At 43.2% G+C, this 17276-nt stretch overlaps 1 protein-coding gene across 3 annotated transcripts in view; it reads left to right on the plus strand.

Annotated features, from left to right (window-relative positions):
- Positions 1 to 17276, plus strand: part of TRIP4 (thyroid hormone receptor interactor 4) — a 133870-nt gene that overhangs the window by 69766 nt on the left and 46828 nt on the right. For all 3 annotated transcript variants that reach the window (XM_029574415.1, XM_029574414.1, XM_029574417.1), the window contains 2 exons: positions 3081 to 3205; positions 3543 to 3634. In XM_029574415.1, coding sequence (XP_029430275.1) covers positions 3081 to 3205; positions 3543 to 3634 — 217 coding nt within the window. The remainder of the gene's footprint in view (positions 1 to 3080; positions 3206 to 3542; positions 3635 to 17276) is intronic.

Here is a 17276-nt window from a genome sequence, read left to right on the forward strand (position 1 = left end):
CTTTTGCTGGTGTTGGTGAAGATCAGTCTTCATTGGTGGATGGTACCTCAGAATCTCTTACAAGGAGTCAGCCTGTCAACCCCCTCTTGTATTTTGGTCACAACAGATGCGAGTCTATCAGGTTGGGGGCTCATTGCCTAGATCAAGTGATTCAGGATCTATGGTCCCAGAAGGAGGCCAGCTGGTTAATTAACAGACTGGAAACCAAGGCAATCAGATTGGTCCTATGTCATTTTCTCCTCTTGATTGGGAGAAAGTGGTCAGTGTTATCCGACAATGCTACAATGGTGACGTATGTGAACATGCAGGGTGAATCAGAAGTCTGAGGAGTTGCACCTTCTTTTTCCTTAGGTGAAATGGAATCTGCAGCTCACATTGCAGGTCAGGAGAATGTTCAAGCTGACTACTTGAGTCGGAATCTTTTGGATCCCAGTGAATGGGAGCTAAGCCAGGACATGTTTGTGCATTGTGCTCAAATGAGAGGTTTCCCATGTAGATCTCATGGTGATACACAGAAATGCCAAGGTTTGTCGATTCTTCAGCCATCGCACGGAGCATGGTTTCGAAGGCTTAGATGTTCCAGTTCAGTCATGGCCAGTAGTGGAGCTTCTGTATATCTTCTTTCCTTGGCCTCTGATAGGCAGGATTCTGTGCAGAATCAAACTGGAGAATAATTGTGTCAACCTAGTGGCTCCAGATTCGCCTCGTAGACTGTGGTATGCAGATATGGTGAGGTTACAGATAGACTGTTCTCTGTGGCTCCTGGATGCCTGGAGACTGTTGATTTAGGGGCCCATCATGGGAGACTCATCTCTGTTCTGTTTTACTGCTTGGTTCTTGAGAGGTGATGTTTGATGATAAAGGATTATTCTTCAGTCATTTCCACCTTGCTGGAGGCTTGAAAGACTGCCACTTCTTTGGTTTACTTTGAGGTTTGATGTATGTTTGAGGAGTTTTGTAAAAAGCATTAAGCTATCCCGTGCATTCTGGTTTTCCTCCAGAAAGGGTTTGATAAAAGTTTGGCCTTAAATTCTCTGAAGGTTCAGGTGGGGGGCTCTTTCAAGTAATAGAGGAAAGATCCATGGTATGTCAGTAGCTTCTCATCTGGATGTGTCATGTTATCTTTGAGGCGTCAAACTGTTGTGGCCTCCATATAGGCCTTTGGTTCCTCAGTGAGACTCAATCTTGTTCTTGACACTTGTGTCACCTTCCCTTAGAATTCCTAAAACAAGCTTCTCTTTCCTTGAAGGCGGTGTTTCTAATAACGATCTGTTCAGCTCACTGTATTTCAGAGATTCAGGCCTTTTTCTGTAGAGATCTTTCTCATCATTGCATCTGATTCAGTGTCTCTTCGTCCTCTCCTTTCCAAAGGTTTTATCAGCTTTCATATTAATCAGTCTTTCTGTCTGCCAGCTTTTTTCAAGGTGGAATGTGGCAGTAACAGGTTGCTGAAATACCTGGACATTCATCAGGGGCTTATCTGGTATCTTGAGGTAACAAAGTCTTTCTGTAAATCAGATGTTTGTGGTGTACTGCATAAAAATGAAGCGGCCTCTAAGTGACTTTGGCTAGATGGATTAGGGACACAATTGCCTCAGCTGACCCCTGAGTTTCTTCGTGCTTATTCTGAGGGTACAGTCAGCATCTTGGGCAGAAGTTGTTGCTGTGCCTCTGGAGGACATTTGCAAGGCAGCAACTTGGTCATCCCTGTATTCTTTAGTGAAACACTACAGGATGGATGTGTTTACCAAGAGGGACACGGCGCACGGAGCCAGAGTTCTCGAGGCAGCCCTGAAATCCTCCCTCCCTTCTTTGTGGGGCTTTATAACCTCCCACATGTAAGGACTAGACTGGATTGATGGAGCAGGATGACATGGAAGGATACATTTTTACCTGTTAATTATCTTTCCATAAATCTTGCTACGGCAGTCCAGAACCCTCCTGGGACGTTGGGCTTTTTCCCTCTCATGGAAGCTGTATAAGTAGATTTCGATCACGTCTTGTATATTTGTTCTTGAATACAAGCCTCTGTTCGCTCTGTTGTTGTCGTCCTTTTTTTTGTTTCTCCTCCTTTCCTTCAGGGGATAGGATATAGGAGGATTTTCTCCCCAAACTTGTTTAGGGTTTTTCCTTATTTCCAAGCTCACTGGTGGTTCTGATTTTTCATGTTTTGTCTTGACAATTCCGGATTTTTTGCTGCTGTACCACCTCTTAAGTATTGGAGATGTCATGAGAAAAGACAGTGTGCTCTACCTCCATCTGCTGGTAGGGGGACATAACCCACCTGTAAGGACTATACTGGACTGGTGTAGCAGGATTCATGGAAAGAAAATTAATAGGTAAAAATGTCTCCTTTAATTTTATCCTGCTACACCAATCCAGTCCACTCCTTACAGGTGGCAAGTACCAAAACCCCACTAAGAAGAAAGGAAGAGAGGCAGTCAGGGCCGCCTTGAGAACTCCGGCATCATATGTTGCACCCCCCTTGGCAAACACATCCAACCTATAGTGTTTTTCACAAAAGACCAAGAAAATGAACAGGTAAAAATTTGCCATCACTTTAAGCTACGTTGAGTGTTTTCTCTAACCTTGTGCAGTTTCAACTAACTTAAAAAAAAAAAAAAAATTGTAAGATTTATTTAATCTTTTCATCCGAATAGTATGTACTGCATCTAAATGTATCAATAGTTTTGTCTCTGGTTTTATGTTTAACAATGTTTTCCACCATAATTGAGGTGATTTGTGGGTTTTTTTGTTAATTTTATACATGTAGTTTGTAACATGCCTAGAATAATGGATAGGTGGGAAATAATTATTTTAAAATAAATAAATGAACTTATTAAAGAGTCTGCTTTCTACCATTTGGCAGAAAGATATTTATATCATTCTGCGGAATTGGGATTGTAAGTGTTGTCTTGCTTTGTCTGTAGTGGAGTGTCATACATCTCTGTGATTGTCTGGATTCTCCTTGCATTGCCATAAATTATTATGGCAAAAAACCCCGCAATGCATGTGGGATCTACGGAAAATTGGCAGAGCCCTGAAGTGTTTTTTCTTCTTTCAATGTGACATGTTTGTAGAGTGGAAGGCAGAACCTGGTACAGCTCTCACCGAGGCCGTTTGTGGATAGCGGCGGCAGCCAAGAGGCCGGCCCCGCAGGAGATCTCCCAGCTGGAAGCCTCCTACAGAATGCTGCTGCCAAAAGGTGAGAGTTGCTGGCCAAGGGAGGACACGCATTTCAGAAGAGGCTGAGTGTTACAGATACCTGTCCAGAGCAATTAAAAATACATTGTAATCCCTCCACATAGCATAGGACACTGGCTTTGTTTGAGATCTAAACCTCCGCTTACCAGGATTCAAATGAAAATGCGAACTGTGCAGCAAGTATGCTGTTTGTAACTTTAGCGTGCAGCACTAACTGTGCTCTGGGTATTGCTATGCATCAATGTATTCGGCATGTTGTCGTCTTGAGGGCTTTTTGATGCGAAGCTGTAAGCAGATTTCACGATCTCCCTCCTGACTGCTCTTGTCTCTTTGTGCAGGCACGGAGTTTCCCAAGGATTACCCGACAGGCTGTCTGCTGGGCTGTGTGAATGTAACGGACTGTACATCGCAAGAGCAGTTCAAGGATCAGGTGAGCAAGGATAGCAATCGGAGAGCTGACAGTTTAACCCAATCTGTTACCTTATCATGACCCTGCACAGAACTGCTGAGAGTTGGTTTGGATTTTTTGCTTTGTCACTCTGCATGGTGAATCGGAGGTTGGGGAATTTGATACACACGGCAGTTTTCATGCATTACCTCCTCATTCCTCCCCAAACCAAATGTCAGGATGGAAGGGGAGCCTGAATCAAGGCTGAATGCTTTGGGCTCTGCTCATCCAAATCTTCATGAAATATTTTCACTGTTGAGTTTAATTAAAAATCAAGAGTTGGACTCTGTTTTCTGAGATATATATTCCCTTCTTACCTGGGAAAGGAAGTCACTGCAGTCACCATGTAGCAGCAGAGCCTTAAAATAATACGCACAAGCTGAATCATTTTTTCATCTTAAAAATATTATTAAATATTAAATTATTTAAAACCTGTTTGCAGGTCACTTTTTAAAGAAGAAAGCTTTCATAATAATAATAAACTGGGAAGCCAAAATAATGAGAACTCTGTGCAGCATGCAATTTTATAGACACAGAACATACAAATAGGAACTAATAAATTCTAAAGAGCTTCTGTTCGGTTTCTGTCCATAGCTTCCTCGTCTCACACCATTTTTGTCGCACACCACCACCTATAATTATGTTCCAGCCATCTAAATTGCAACGGTCGTATCCCTGTCTAAGTGCATTTGCACCCCCAAAATTTCAGACCTTACCTGAAAGTTTCCGAGTTGTAAGTGTGGGGGAGGGGGATGACAGTCATGCAAACCACAGCACACATACTGACGTTGGTATTGTCTCGTAAGCCTCTTTTTAGATAGAACTGAAGCTAATAGAGAGTCCCAGCAGATTTTCGTGCTACAGAAATCCAGAAATGTGGTTGTTGTAGAGCTCTCACTCACATTGTATGGGTTTGAATGTAGCACAAGTCTAGCCCTAGCTACTCTTTTTGAAAGGAATCTTCAGCTTCGGTTTGATGTTTGCTTTGGCAAAATGTGGATTTTATCTATTTAATTAAATGTGGCTGAAAATTGAAAGAATATTTTAATGTTTTAATTGATGTTAGTAAATATTGCATGTAGTTGCAACCCATTGATGATTCATCAGAGAATGTATTTGCGGCTTCCCCCAGTCCCATGCCAGGCCTCTTCTCTTTTCCTTCCTCCAACCTCTGCAGCTGTGAGAGCCCTGTTCCTGCCTGGCACACTACACTGCCTCCCTCCCACCCCAAGGCTGAGCCTGGGTTCCTTTGCAGCTATATCATGCTTAGAATGTATGTTATAGTTGTCTAGGTTCTCGGCTGCCTTGTCCGTCCATGGAATTGCCTACTTCAGGTCCCATGGCTTGACTGTGGTGTTGTGCATCTTTGCTCAGTGTACTATGTATTTTGTGGCTCATGGAGCACCCTTTATCCGTCAGAGCTGGCAAAGCACTGACAGACAGAGGGATGCCATGGCTTTCGCTATGTATCTTATAGATAGATTATCCAGTATAAGGCTAAAATGAAGAAAAGCTGCAACAAGTTAAGGTGATGACATGCTGGAGGTGGTGTTTGCAAATGCCATCTACTGAGGGTGGGGGGAAGTGATCCCAGGTCTGATCGGAGTCTTGTATGTGTCTGTTTTATATACAAAGTTGCAGTAATTTTGTAATGGGTTTGACAGTTGCTTGTAAGTATTACGATCCTTAGCATAAGGCATGGGGGTAACCTGCACTGAGCAGCGGTTACTACCCTTAACAGACACTTGGTGGCAGTTGCTGCCATGGGAAGCTTGCTGGGCAGATGGGATGGACCATTTTGTTCTTTTTCTGCCAACAAATCTGTGTATATTAGTCCTGATTATGACAGAATACCATTTTTGCCTTGGTGTCTTCCACTGGTTAAAAATGGAATCGTTTTGCTGCTGACACCTTTTAAATTCCAGGAGAAAATTGCCAAAGAATCCAATGATGAACTTCTGAATGTGTAGAAAAATTGTGGTAATTCCTGAAAATGAAAGGGCTTGCTATTTTGTTGGGGGTGGGAAGAGGAAAGCTATGAAGCCTTGGACCTTCAGTCACTGTTTTGTTTTGGGGGTTTTTTCTAAGTTGGGATCTTGGCTGCGTGGTCATTTTATTTTTACTTACAATTGTGGGCCACCTCAGAAGCACCCAATGGAAGAGGTAAAAGTATACCAAGGACTTGTTGGTCATTTTTGGTATAATATAGGTCAGGAAACAAAGATTCAAGTCCACCAATTTATGCTGTTTTCAAGGAGTTTTATTATAGTTGCATGATAAGGCAAAGTTCTATAGTGGAGAAATAGATTAGCGGTCTCCTGACACAGACCGTGTTTCAACAAACTGAATCGGGAAGGACCAAATAAAGTAGTCGCTGTACACACTGGTTTTAGTTTGAACATTTTCAGGGATTTGTACACAAAGGCATAAGATGCTGGAAATCCTCCAGTTCGTGGCGGTCCCGGTGCATGAGATCTTGAGGGAGTTGCTGAGGTTCTGGGAGCAATCCCTCACAGTACCTCCCATTAACAGGAAGGCAGATGGGGTTTACCTTGTCCAACAGGCTACTGGATTCAAGAAGCGTCAGCATCCCAACCTCCAGGCCCTGCAGCCACTTGATTTTTCTGAAGATGTCTCTGGTCTTGGTAGCTTCCAGAAAGCCTTCCACTAGAAAATTCTATGGGCTGAAGTGGAGGAGGTTTTCTGTGTAATGTGAGCAGAAGGCCCTAGATCTGTTCTCCTGCCCCACGCAAAAAACTGCTTGACTACCTTCTACGCCTATCGGAGGCTGGCTTGAAAACAAATCCGTTAGAATTCACCTCAGTGCAGTTGGCGCATTCCACCAAGGTGTAGATAGTTGTACGCTTTATGCGGGGCCTTCTTCAATTGAAGCCTCGCCTAAGGCCTCCCACTGTGTCTTGGGACCTCAGTGTGGTGTTAGCTCAGCTGATGAAAGCTCCTTTTGAGCCGCTGCACTCCAGTAACCTGAAGTACCTGACCTGGAAGGTCATATTTTTGGTGGCAGTCACTTCAGTGCGCAGGGTCAGCGAGCTCCAGGCCTTAGTGACTTATCCACCTTATACTGTTTTATCATGATAAGGGTGGTCTTGCATATGGTAACCCTAAGTTCCTGCCTAAGGTGGTGATTGATTTCCATCTTAACCAGTCAATCATCCTGCCAACATTCTTTCCTAAGCCACATTCGCACCAAGGTGATCAAGCCCTGCACAATTTGGATTGCAAGAGAGCCTTAGCCTTCTATTTGGACAGTCTGCTCAACTTTTTCTTTTGATAGGAATAGGTTGGGAGTTACTGTTGCTAGACAGACACTATCCAGTTGGCTAGCAGACTGCATCTCCTTCTGTTATGCCCAGGTGGAACTACATCTTAGGGGTCATTTCAAGGCTCATTCTGTCAGAGCTATAGCAATGTTGGTGGCCCATTTGAGAGCAGTTCCCATGGAGGAGATCTGCAGGGCTGCGACATGGAGTTCTCTCCACACATTCGCATCTGACGACTGTCTGGATATAGGGATGGCCGATGTGAGAATAAGTTCAACCAATCTGTCCTCAGGAATCATTTTGAGGTGTAGAACCCAATTCTTCTTACCTAGGGCCCAGTGTTTGGGTTCAGGCTGTCTCCCCCTCTGTTACCAACAGCATTGTGGTTGATGTGCCCGTTGGCACCTGGTTGGTGTCTGTTGGTCTCCCATTGTGTTGGAGAGCAGCCTCTAGCTAGGGATTCACCCATGTGTGAGAACTACCATCCTGCTTGTCCTAGGAGAAAGCAGAGTTGCTTACCTGTAATAGGTGGTGTACTAGGTAAGCAAGATGTTAGTCCTCACAAAACCTGCCTGCCACCCCGCGGAGTTGGGTTTCTCCTATTTTTGTGTATTTTTATTGTAATTCTCTGTTATGAGACTGAAGAGGGACCCTACATAGACACGTGGTAGAGGGTCAGGCTCCATCCGATGTCACCCATGTGTGAGGGCTAACATCCTACTGTCCTAGGAGAATACCTGTTACAGGTAAGCAACTCTGCTTTCTCCACTATTGAGCTTTGCCTTATCATGCAACTACAATAAGACTCCCTGAGAACAGCGGACTTGAATTTTTGTTTCCTGACCTCCTATATTACACTAACATTGTGGTTTGGATTTCACCACCTCTTTGGGTGCTGGTCATTTGTTGGTCCCATGTTTTCTGCAATAGCCAGTTTTGTTTTTGTGAAATAGAAGTATGTTAAAAGAAATAGCTTGAGTGGTTTGTCACATGGGTTATCCTACCTGTTTCAAAACTATAAATGATAAATGTACTATAATTTAGCTTATGTGCTCATCGCCTGACCTCAAAAATACTCCCATTAGATCATTTGTTGTTGCAATGCCAGTTACGTCTTGAACTCTCAACTGTGATCCAAAACAACTTTGAAGTTCAGTGCGGTTCTTTGCTCATAGTTCTTCAGTCTGTATAAAGTCTCTGGTATTTTTTTTTTGTTTGTAGTTAGTTTAGGCCACAATTGAAGTGTAAGATTAATTTAGAATGAACTCTTAGAAACATAAGAGGGAACACACACACTATTTCTTCACAAATTATTGCTGAGCATAGTGTAGTAACCCCAGCCAGTGTTGGCAGCCCTCCTGTGGCAGATTTGCAAATTGTGGCTATCATGCCACCCAAGGAAACCATAGCAAAAAGTCTCTCTTCCTGGTTGCCATAAGTGCAGACCTCGGACCTGTGTGCTCTAGAGAGCTCATGTGCTGCTCTGTATGATCCAATAAATGTTATCAACCTACAAACATTTTGTTATATTAAAGATTTAACATTGCTGTTAGACATTGAAAAATCTAATTGGAAATTAACTATGAACTATATAGTAGAACAAATTCAGTTTGACATGCAGATGCTTGAGATGCCCACTGGCCGGGAAGAAGCCCACTGGCCGGTTACAAGGGCATCCATGAAAAGCAAGTGTAACGAGCAGGAGGAACTTGGCAGGACATCTTTAATGGTCTTTATGTTAAAGCCAAATCTCAGCCCACAGCTAGCTCCGATGTATTGTTGCATGTGTAGTGCGATGCACCTGGAGTGTGTGCATGGAAGGGGGATAGTAAGTAGCTACCAGTAATTTTGGGCACGGTAGTCCCTTGCTTTTAGCCACTCTTCATGGGTCCTGAATGAAAACAATTTGTAAAAATCAGAATTAAGTTGCAAGAAAAGAGAGAAAGTTGGCCTGTTCTCATATAAAAATTAAAAATAAATAAATAAATAAATGTTGCAAACTACTATAACAAAGAAGGGCCCTAATGGATTATTCAACCCAAGGCAAATGGGGACCAGAAGTACTAAGTGTTTCTCCCATTGATGCAAAATGTGAAAAATCCTGCAGTTCATCTGAAAAGGAGGCATGTCGGAGAGGCCAGAGAGTGCAGGCTCCAGTAGCTAGTGTTGTCGCCTCCTCACCGCCCCCAGATTGATTGAACAGGCTGATCAATTCTGGTTTTGCAGCCCTGCCTGCATGGATTTGTAGTTCTGGGTTTTCCCATTGATTTTTCAAAGAAAGTCATTTTGGATAAAGAAGTGTGAGAGCTTTGTTAATCCACCTAAATTCAAGGAAATAAAGGTAAAACAACAACAACAAAAAAAAGGCAAGACCTTCATATTGAACTAAATACGTATCTTCACTAGCTTTTGGGAGTTAACATGCCCTTCTTTAGGTTCAAACAGAATGAACAGGCCATTTCTATTTCTGTTTATACTTATACATTGCCTCTTTTTTTTCCTCACAGGAAGCAAATGAGGTTTATATATCGACAATGTATTACATCAGTACAACATATAAATACAATAATAATCTCTACAGATCTACCATGTCCCTTCCTTCACTATAGACATAAAAGAGTGTATAAAACAGCTAAAATATTTCTCCCAATTAATACAGTAAGTGCTGCATTAGACAAAAATACAACATATTAACATACATCATAAAAGAAATACCATAGTAAAACATAAATAAAATGTAAACATTATTTATTTATTTACACGCTCACCTCTCCAATAGCTGTGTTCACACAGTCCCATTTGCAGACTGAGACACTGACTCACACACACCTATACCACAGCAGCAAGGAACAGCAACATCCCACAGACAAAACTCCCACTAGATGTGGTCCCAAAAAGATCCTGAAAGGGCAACTCTTTGGATCTCCCCTTCAGAGGTGACCTGTCGGTAGAGATCCACTGCCCCCAGCTGATTCTGGTTACATCAGTCAGAGCGAGGCTGAGGTCCTGTTTTCTGCAACTCCAGCAGCAAATGAAATCTGTGCTGGGGAAAGTGGCTCTCACCAGCGAACTCCCCCCCCCCTCATCAGGGCTCTCTGGGTCTGACTGCAGTTCTCTTCTCCCCCCCATCCAATGCCGCTGCTGGTGACATCAGAATGAGCAGGTCATTTTTTACTCTGACCTGAGGAAGGAAGTGTTACCCCCTTGAAAGCTATTCAGTAAATGAATTTGTCTTCTACTAGGAAGGTTTCACTGTATGTTATGTTTATTGATCTTTATTTATGTGTCCAGGAAAACCAGAACTACAAATCCATACATGTAGTGGGATAAAGCCTGGGCTGAAACAGTCTATTCAATTGACTTGGAGTAAGGCAGTGATGCATGCTTGCTCACTCTCTTGCACGCTTGTGAAACTGAAATGAAGTCTGTCCAGCAGATGGAGCCTCAGAACCTAACAATTGTGAAATGCTGGCTACTCAAAGAGTTTTGTAGCCACCATGTGCTGCACATACAGTGGTTACCTGGCTACAAATCATAAACAGCAGATGGTTCAAGTGCTGTTCTCACTGTTCCCTTCATCCAGTCTTTCAGCCTGAGAAACTCCCAGAATGTTCTGTACCAGGAGGTGAAAACCTAGGACTCGTTTGGGCTGTTCCTAATGAGTCTAAAATTGTGACCTTGAGCCAGCTGATCACCCCTAACTGTGCCATATTCCTAAAGTGCATGAAGCAAGTGAGAACACCAAGGCAATTTAAAATATTCATTTTTAATGTGTTTTATAATCCAGAATGGACATGCTATTTTTATTATTATTATTATTTTTTTTTTTGCTACATACTCTATTGCAGTAGTGCTGTTAGCGATCCTGCACAGTGGCAGAGCTGAGCATACTGCAGCCGGCATGTGGATTGAGCCATGTGGCGGCAGCAGGTCTTGATTTAAATTGGGGTAGAAGTACCCAACCAATTGCATGGTTAGAAAGTGAAGAGCTTACTATAGGAGATTTGTGATTATGGAAATATCTGTTTTAAATCACTTTCAGGGGTTGGGGTTTTTTTTCGTCTTTCTACTACAGTAGAATAGTGGGCTGGTAGGCGTGCACGTCCATGTATGGAGCTGGGCTGATGTCACAGCAGACGTACAGCAACATTAGAAGCCACGTTTCCACTATTGCATGACCATATTAAAAATATGGAAAAAGTGATCTTTAAAGCAGATTCTGTTTCCAGTATCTCAGCCTCCTCTGGTAAGGATTCCAGTATTCATTTATAGTATTTGTAAGAAATAGGTGGGAGTCTTCCTTTGGATTAATAAGTTTCTCCCCTGCATCCTGTGAATGTACTGGAAGCAGCCAGGTATTGGATAGAGTAGAGGTAGGCGACTCTGGTCCTGGAGCACCACACACTGGTCTGTTTTTCAAGATTTTGGTCTTTATCTATCGGCGATCATATTACTGTCTTGCTATTTCCACACAGAATATGCATGAGGTATATTTGCATGCACTGCCTTCGTTGTGTACAGATCTATCTCGTGCAGATTCATTGTGGGTGTCCCGAAAACTAGGCCTGGCTCCAGATCCAGAGTTGCCTCCTTCTGGAATGATGTCTCAAATTACATCCCTCACAGTAGGGATCTGATTGGTCCATATTTATATTGGCTGTGAAGTCATAAACAGCATCTCCTCCCATAGCATGAACCCCCTTTTATGTACCATACTCAGGTAAACTAAGGTATCATCCAGCCTGCTAATTTGCAAGAGAGGCTGCAGCCTCATTGCCATCTCTGTTCTGACTTACATATAGTAAATAATGCTTTTATGCACACTTTCCTGGTGCACTATGAGAAGGGCCTGGGAAGAGGTTTACACTGATGCTTCTCACTTTAAACTCTGCAGTGAGTGGGAGGCACTGCTGTTTGCTTCATACATGGGATGGGCGTTGCCACTTAACATATGGACTTGTGAAACTTTCCATGCTACATGCCAAGTCTGGTTTTTATTTTAAAGGTGACGTGCTAGTTAGTTGTTTCTTTTTGTCAGCCCCTTGCCTGACAGATTTGTGAGCCATTGCTGTGGTTTTTCAGGGCTTAACCCTCTCCCCAGCTTCGCCGGTCACCCAGAAAGCCAGAGGTGGAGTAACATGAGATAAGGGGGGCTCAAAGCCCAGGCTGGCAATTAGTTGCTTAGCTTCCTGCTCTCCCATTCACTTTGTTGTGATTTACTAAAGACAAACCTAGCTGGAGCAGAATCTGAATGAGGACTCACAAGACGTGCATCAAGGTTCCTCCCTGCATGCTAATAAGAAACTTGTGATGAATGCTTGGGTCTGGCTTGTAAATTAATCTCAATCAACCTTATCCGTGGGCTGAAGCAGACTTATTGGTTCTAGCCACCTTATTTTGCCCTGAGAAATCTCCCATAGTACCTTTTTTCTTCTCTCTTGCTTTTCTGTTAATTGAATTTTTTTTTTTTCATTTTCTGAGACAACCTGGTGTCGTAGATTCATACATATTCTATTTTACTGTCTGGTTTCTCCACCCTGCCTTTCCTGGGCAGAAGGCTACAAGGAAGACACTGCTCTAAGCGAAGCCTTCAGAGCTGCTTTCTGCCCTTTGACTTCAGGGGTCAGGTTTCTGCTTGTTAAACAGGAAGACGTGTAAGTGAAAGGCTGGGGAATAGCATTCCACATGTGAGCTTAGACCTCTCATCAGCTCCTCTCATTACCCCAGTCGCTTGGCCTTGGAAGCCAGGGGTCTCTGAAGCTGAGTGACACTCTGGCTTGGATGCCAAGAATAGAAATCTCCTTAGCGCCTTGTTTGCCCCAGCAGATGTTCGCTCTGCAGAACATTAGAGAGGATGCAGCCTGCAACGGCGCACCGTGGCTGTGGTTTGTAACCTGCTAGGCCAGTCAACAGATTTTATTTCTTTTTTCCCCTTTCCACAAAGATCTTTAGATTTGCTGCCAAGTCCCTAATCATAACCAGCTGTGACTGTGACCTGTTCCTTCCTTATAGTCTAGACCTTGCAGACTTTATTTTACAAACCTGGCTACGTGCTTTTGTTTTGTTTTATCTCTGGAAATGCTGTCTGTTTGAAATCTGCATTACATTTTCTTTCTGTTCCTAGCCCTCGTCACTGCAGTCTTCTGATGTTTCTTCCCCTGTCAGTGGCTGGCTTGACACTATACTTGTCTCCACTGCCTTCTGCTTCTAAAGTTCAGACATGTGGTGTGGGTTTTTTTTGTTTTTTTCAAAATATACAGTTTTGGAGCCAGCCTAGTGCCTGAGTTAACAGCACTATACACTGCCATGCAGAGGGGACCTAGGGTTCAATTCCCACCGGAGCTCTTCTGTGCCTGCAAAGGCAGTCTTGGTCATTGATCACGGCCGATATCTTGTGGTCACATTTAGGACCCACCATTGCAGGATTTCGGAAGGAGAGGTGATGCATGGCCCTTGGCTGAGGACTGTTGCTACAATGACTGGATTTAAGTGAGTTGGGAGGGGATATAGAATGGCGGGCAAAGTCACCAGGTAGTTGTGAATGAAGCCTTGGTTCTGAAGGAGCAGGAAGAAATTGCATAGCAGTGGTGCTGGCTTTACAGTTCTGGGAACTGTGCTCCGGGAGCAATCAGATTGGTAAACTGGAGCCACTGCTATGTGGAGGTCAGCAAATGAGGCTTGAAGAATGTGCTGTGTACTGCCTTGTGTGACTAACCCAACAGGCATTGGGAGTTTTGGGTCCGATCTCCCCACAGCTCTTTTCTGCTTCAGAAACTGTTTGGGGGGTATCGTAGAGAGCTCGGCAGGAATATTATACTTGGCATTTCTGATGAGCTGCCAACCTTGTGAGAGAGAGACAGTCCAACTTTGCCCTGACTCAGCTTGACTGAAGTGCTACCATAGGAGGTGTGACCCCAAAACATAGCATGATGTGCCTTCAAAAAGATGCACTTCACAGAGGGTTGGGGAGCAGCACATCAGCAGTAGGACTAAACTCAGTTGAAACCCATCTGTGTCTGCAGTACCCAGAAGCAAACTGAATTTTTTAAAGAAGATTTTTAATTTTTGTAGGATGTTTTCTTTGTTTGAGTGTATAGCACTATAGCTTAGCACTACACACCCTCAGTCTTTTACTGTCACTTTTTGAGTCAGGTAGGCTGAAATGCCTCTCTTAAAGAGAACCAAATGCAAAAGGCTGGACATTCAAATATTGCATTATTATTTTTATTCACTAATATTAAACTGTATCCGTTGATCAAACTGTGAATAGTGCCATTTCAGTTATGACAAAAATTAAGGATTTTGTCAGTTAGGACCCAATCAGCAATTAAAGGACTCGATGGGCCTTTCAGTCCTTGTCTGTGTAGGATTATAGCCTGCACAGGGATCTTCTTTTCAACAAGCTCCTTTCCTAAGTAATTCCAAGACCAGTTTCTACATTTCAGCAGTGTTTCGTCCATGCTGGGTAACTGTGCTCTCAGACAGCCTTCTCTTCAGAGTCCTTTCACTTTCAACAAAAGTGCTTCAGGTTTCTTACATGCCAGGCAGGAGCAGACTGGGCAGATGTTGAGATGTTTTGCTTCAGGTTTCTCAGTGAAAATGCCCCAGTATTCTTAATGGGAACTAGGCTGGGGCAGAACTTTGATAAATCTCTCTCTACATATATTTTCACCATTTTCTTTCCTTTCAAAATTTACCCTCTCCCTGTCCCCTCCCTGTGTACTGAATGTGCGTACTTCTGGAAGAAAAACCTTAACAAATGTGCAGCATTGCCAAAGGTAGCTGTCCGAGTCTAAAGATCATAACTTTGTCGTGATGTGAAAGAAAGCATGTGATAACCAAGCAGAGCAATCTCTGGCTGACATGAACCCTCACTGTCCATTTTATATTTACTATTAACTTTATGTTAATGAGGGTTCTTTGGAACCTGAAGGTGCAAAATGAGACTAAAGAAAACCTTTTGTACAACAAGATCCAAGTTAAACACTTGAAACGGAACAAAAGCAAAGGAATGCATGTCGGCATTTGACAGTTTAACCTCCTACTGTGATGGATTTGATAAGTGAAACCTGTTGGAAGCTTAGAGTATTGCCTAGTGATGTGCTGGCAGAATGTTGTAAGAGAGCCAGCTTGGAACTCCAGCTTTAACACTCTGGTCGATGTATTGGTCGTGGAGAAAGTTCAATTCTTTGCAGGTTGTGACAACTCTCATCGGATGAGCACCAGAATTATCTCAAGGTAATGAGATTTAGGAGCTTTTGAGATCATTTGTTTCTCCAGATGTGACACTTGTCATGTCTGCCTTATGTCATTGAGCCCCCCCCCCCCTCTTCAGCATCCCTGCCCGTGGCTACTTCTGGGGAATAGAAGACCTCACCTTGGTTCTCCACGTGAATGGGGCACTGCCGCCAAGCCAGCACCATTCTGCTCAGTCTTAAGATGAAACATTCTGGCCGGCTTGTAGCCCATTTGTAAGTACTGTGCACTGTCATGCAGAAGGTACCTGGTTCTATCTCTGGGTCGAGTCTTCTGTTCCCATGGTCATCCAGGACTGGGGATACTGGGAGACAGTGTTCTTAGCTCCTCAGTGAAGGGAAGATGGTCAGGGTCATTGCTTAAGGGCAACACCTAGTGGCTGGATTCGGGGCCCATGATTGCAAGGTTCTAGAAGGAGCCCTGATGCATGACTCTCAGCCTGGGATCCTCACTGCATTGACTGACTGAAATAAATTTGGAGGGGCTATAAAACTGGAAAAAATCCTCAGATAGTTACAAATGAAGGCTCATGGTGTCAGAACATTTTCCTGGTTACAGTTGAACTGAAGCATGGTTACACATAGACAACTTATAAACAAACTAAATGCCTTGGGTATAGCCCTTAAAGTGACTGACTGGGTCAGAAACTACTTGACTGGGAGGCAACAAAAGGTAGTGGTAAATGGTTTTTCCCTTGATAAGCAGGCTGAATTAGCCTTTACATGTGGGCAACACCATCTGGCAGCACCAGGGTCTCTCCTAGCTAGTAGAACTTTGAGTTCTACTGAACATGTGCGGGAGTTCTTACGCAGTCATTGCCTCCTCGGTCATTTTTTTGTCTGAGCACGGCACAGATGTGTACTCGGTCTCTCCAGAATTTTTTTAAAAATCCTTTAAAATTTTAGATTTTTTTTCATTTTTCCCTTCATTTTCCCTACTTTTAATTAACTTGCTACACTGCAACACGCACTGCAGATGCCATCTATTCTCTCATGGTTGCAAAATAGATCTTTTTCAGCTGCTATCCTAAGTTTATGGAATGGCCTTCCATCTGAATTAAGAGAGGAAGTTTAGGAAAAGGCTGAAAAGGTACAGTAAAATGTTTTCAGGCAGTAGATTGAGGATTGGGATGTGTTTATTATTGCATATTGTTTTGTAATGAGTCTATTGTATTTAGCTAATTTTGTACATTGCTTTGAGTGATTTTTAATTAGTAAAGTGATTGATAAATGTCATTAAATAAACTTTTTTTGCCTTGGTAAGGGATATCACCTTACCATGTGGTAAGGTGATATCCCTCACAGAATGTTGCCTGGGTCTGGACCATGACCAGGCAAACCATTCTGCCTGTGGACAGATGCCCCTGATTTCTCCAGGGCACACCACACAGAGAACTGCATAAGTCTCACAGATGCCATAGTAGATCCTCCTCCCACAGTGCAGCATTATCTGCCTTGCTGGGACTTGAGTCTGAGGAGTCTCCCCCATTGGCCGAAATTGAAGCTGAGGGGGTTGAGTGATACAGTCTGCCCTGCATTGAAGGAAAAAGTGGCATTATTCACTGGCATCAAAACCTGCATCAAAAAATCATAAATCAATTCTCGATGCATCAATGCACAGGAAGCATCCATGCACTCCTTTTCATCTTGATTCATTGACATGCCATCCTAAAGGCCCATCGATGCATAACACAAAACAAGTGAGGTTGCCCCTTTTGAAGCCAATTACTTCAATGCAATCTATGCATGCATTGACAAAAACATCCTGGCTCAACACTCCATCAAAGCATTCGATGCATTGAGTCCCGAACCAAAATTATCGAGCTGCATTATCTACACAACTGTATGCAAGCAACTCTAGGCCAGCTGCTAAAGGGGGTCATCTTAACTCTGACTACTTAAAAAAAAAAAAAAAAAAAAAAAAAAGAAACCTGTTGAAGTGCAGGAAACTATCATTGTCCCTAAAAAGGATCTTCCACTGCCTATACCAAGTCAGGACATTTCAGCCACTCGACTAGATTGCAAGTCTAGTGAGAAATTTCTTTACCTTTTTATCTAAAGAGACAGGAAGAATAATCCAGTAGCTCC

This window comes from Rhinatrema bivittatum, chromosome 13 (assembly GCF_901001135.1).
Source record: "Rhinatrema bivittatum chromosome 13, aRhiBiv1.1, whole genome shotgun sequence".
NCBI classification, from domain to species: domain Eukaryota; kingdom Metazoa; phylum Chordata; class Amphibia; order Gymnophiona; family Rhinatrematidae; genus Rhinatrema; species Rhinatrema bivittatum.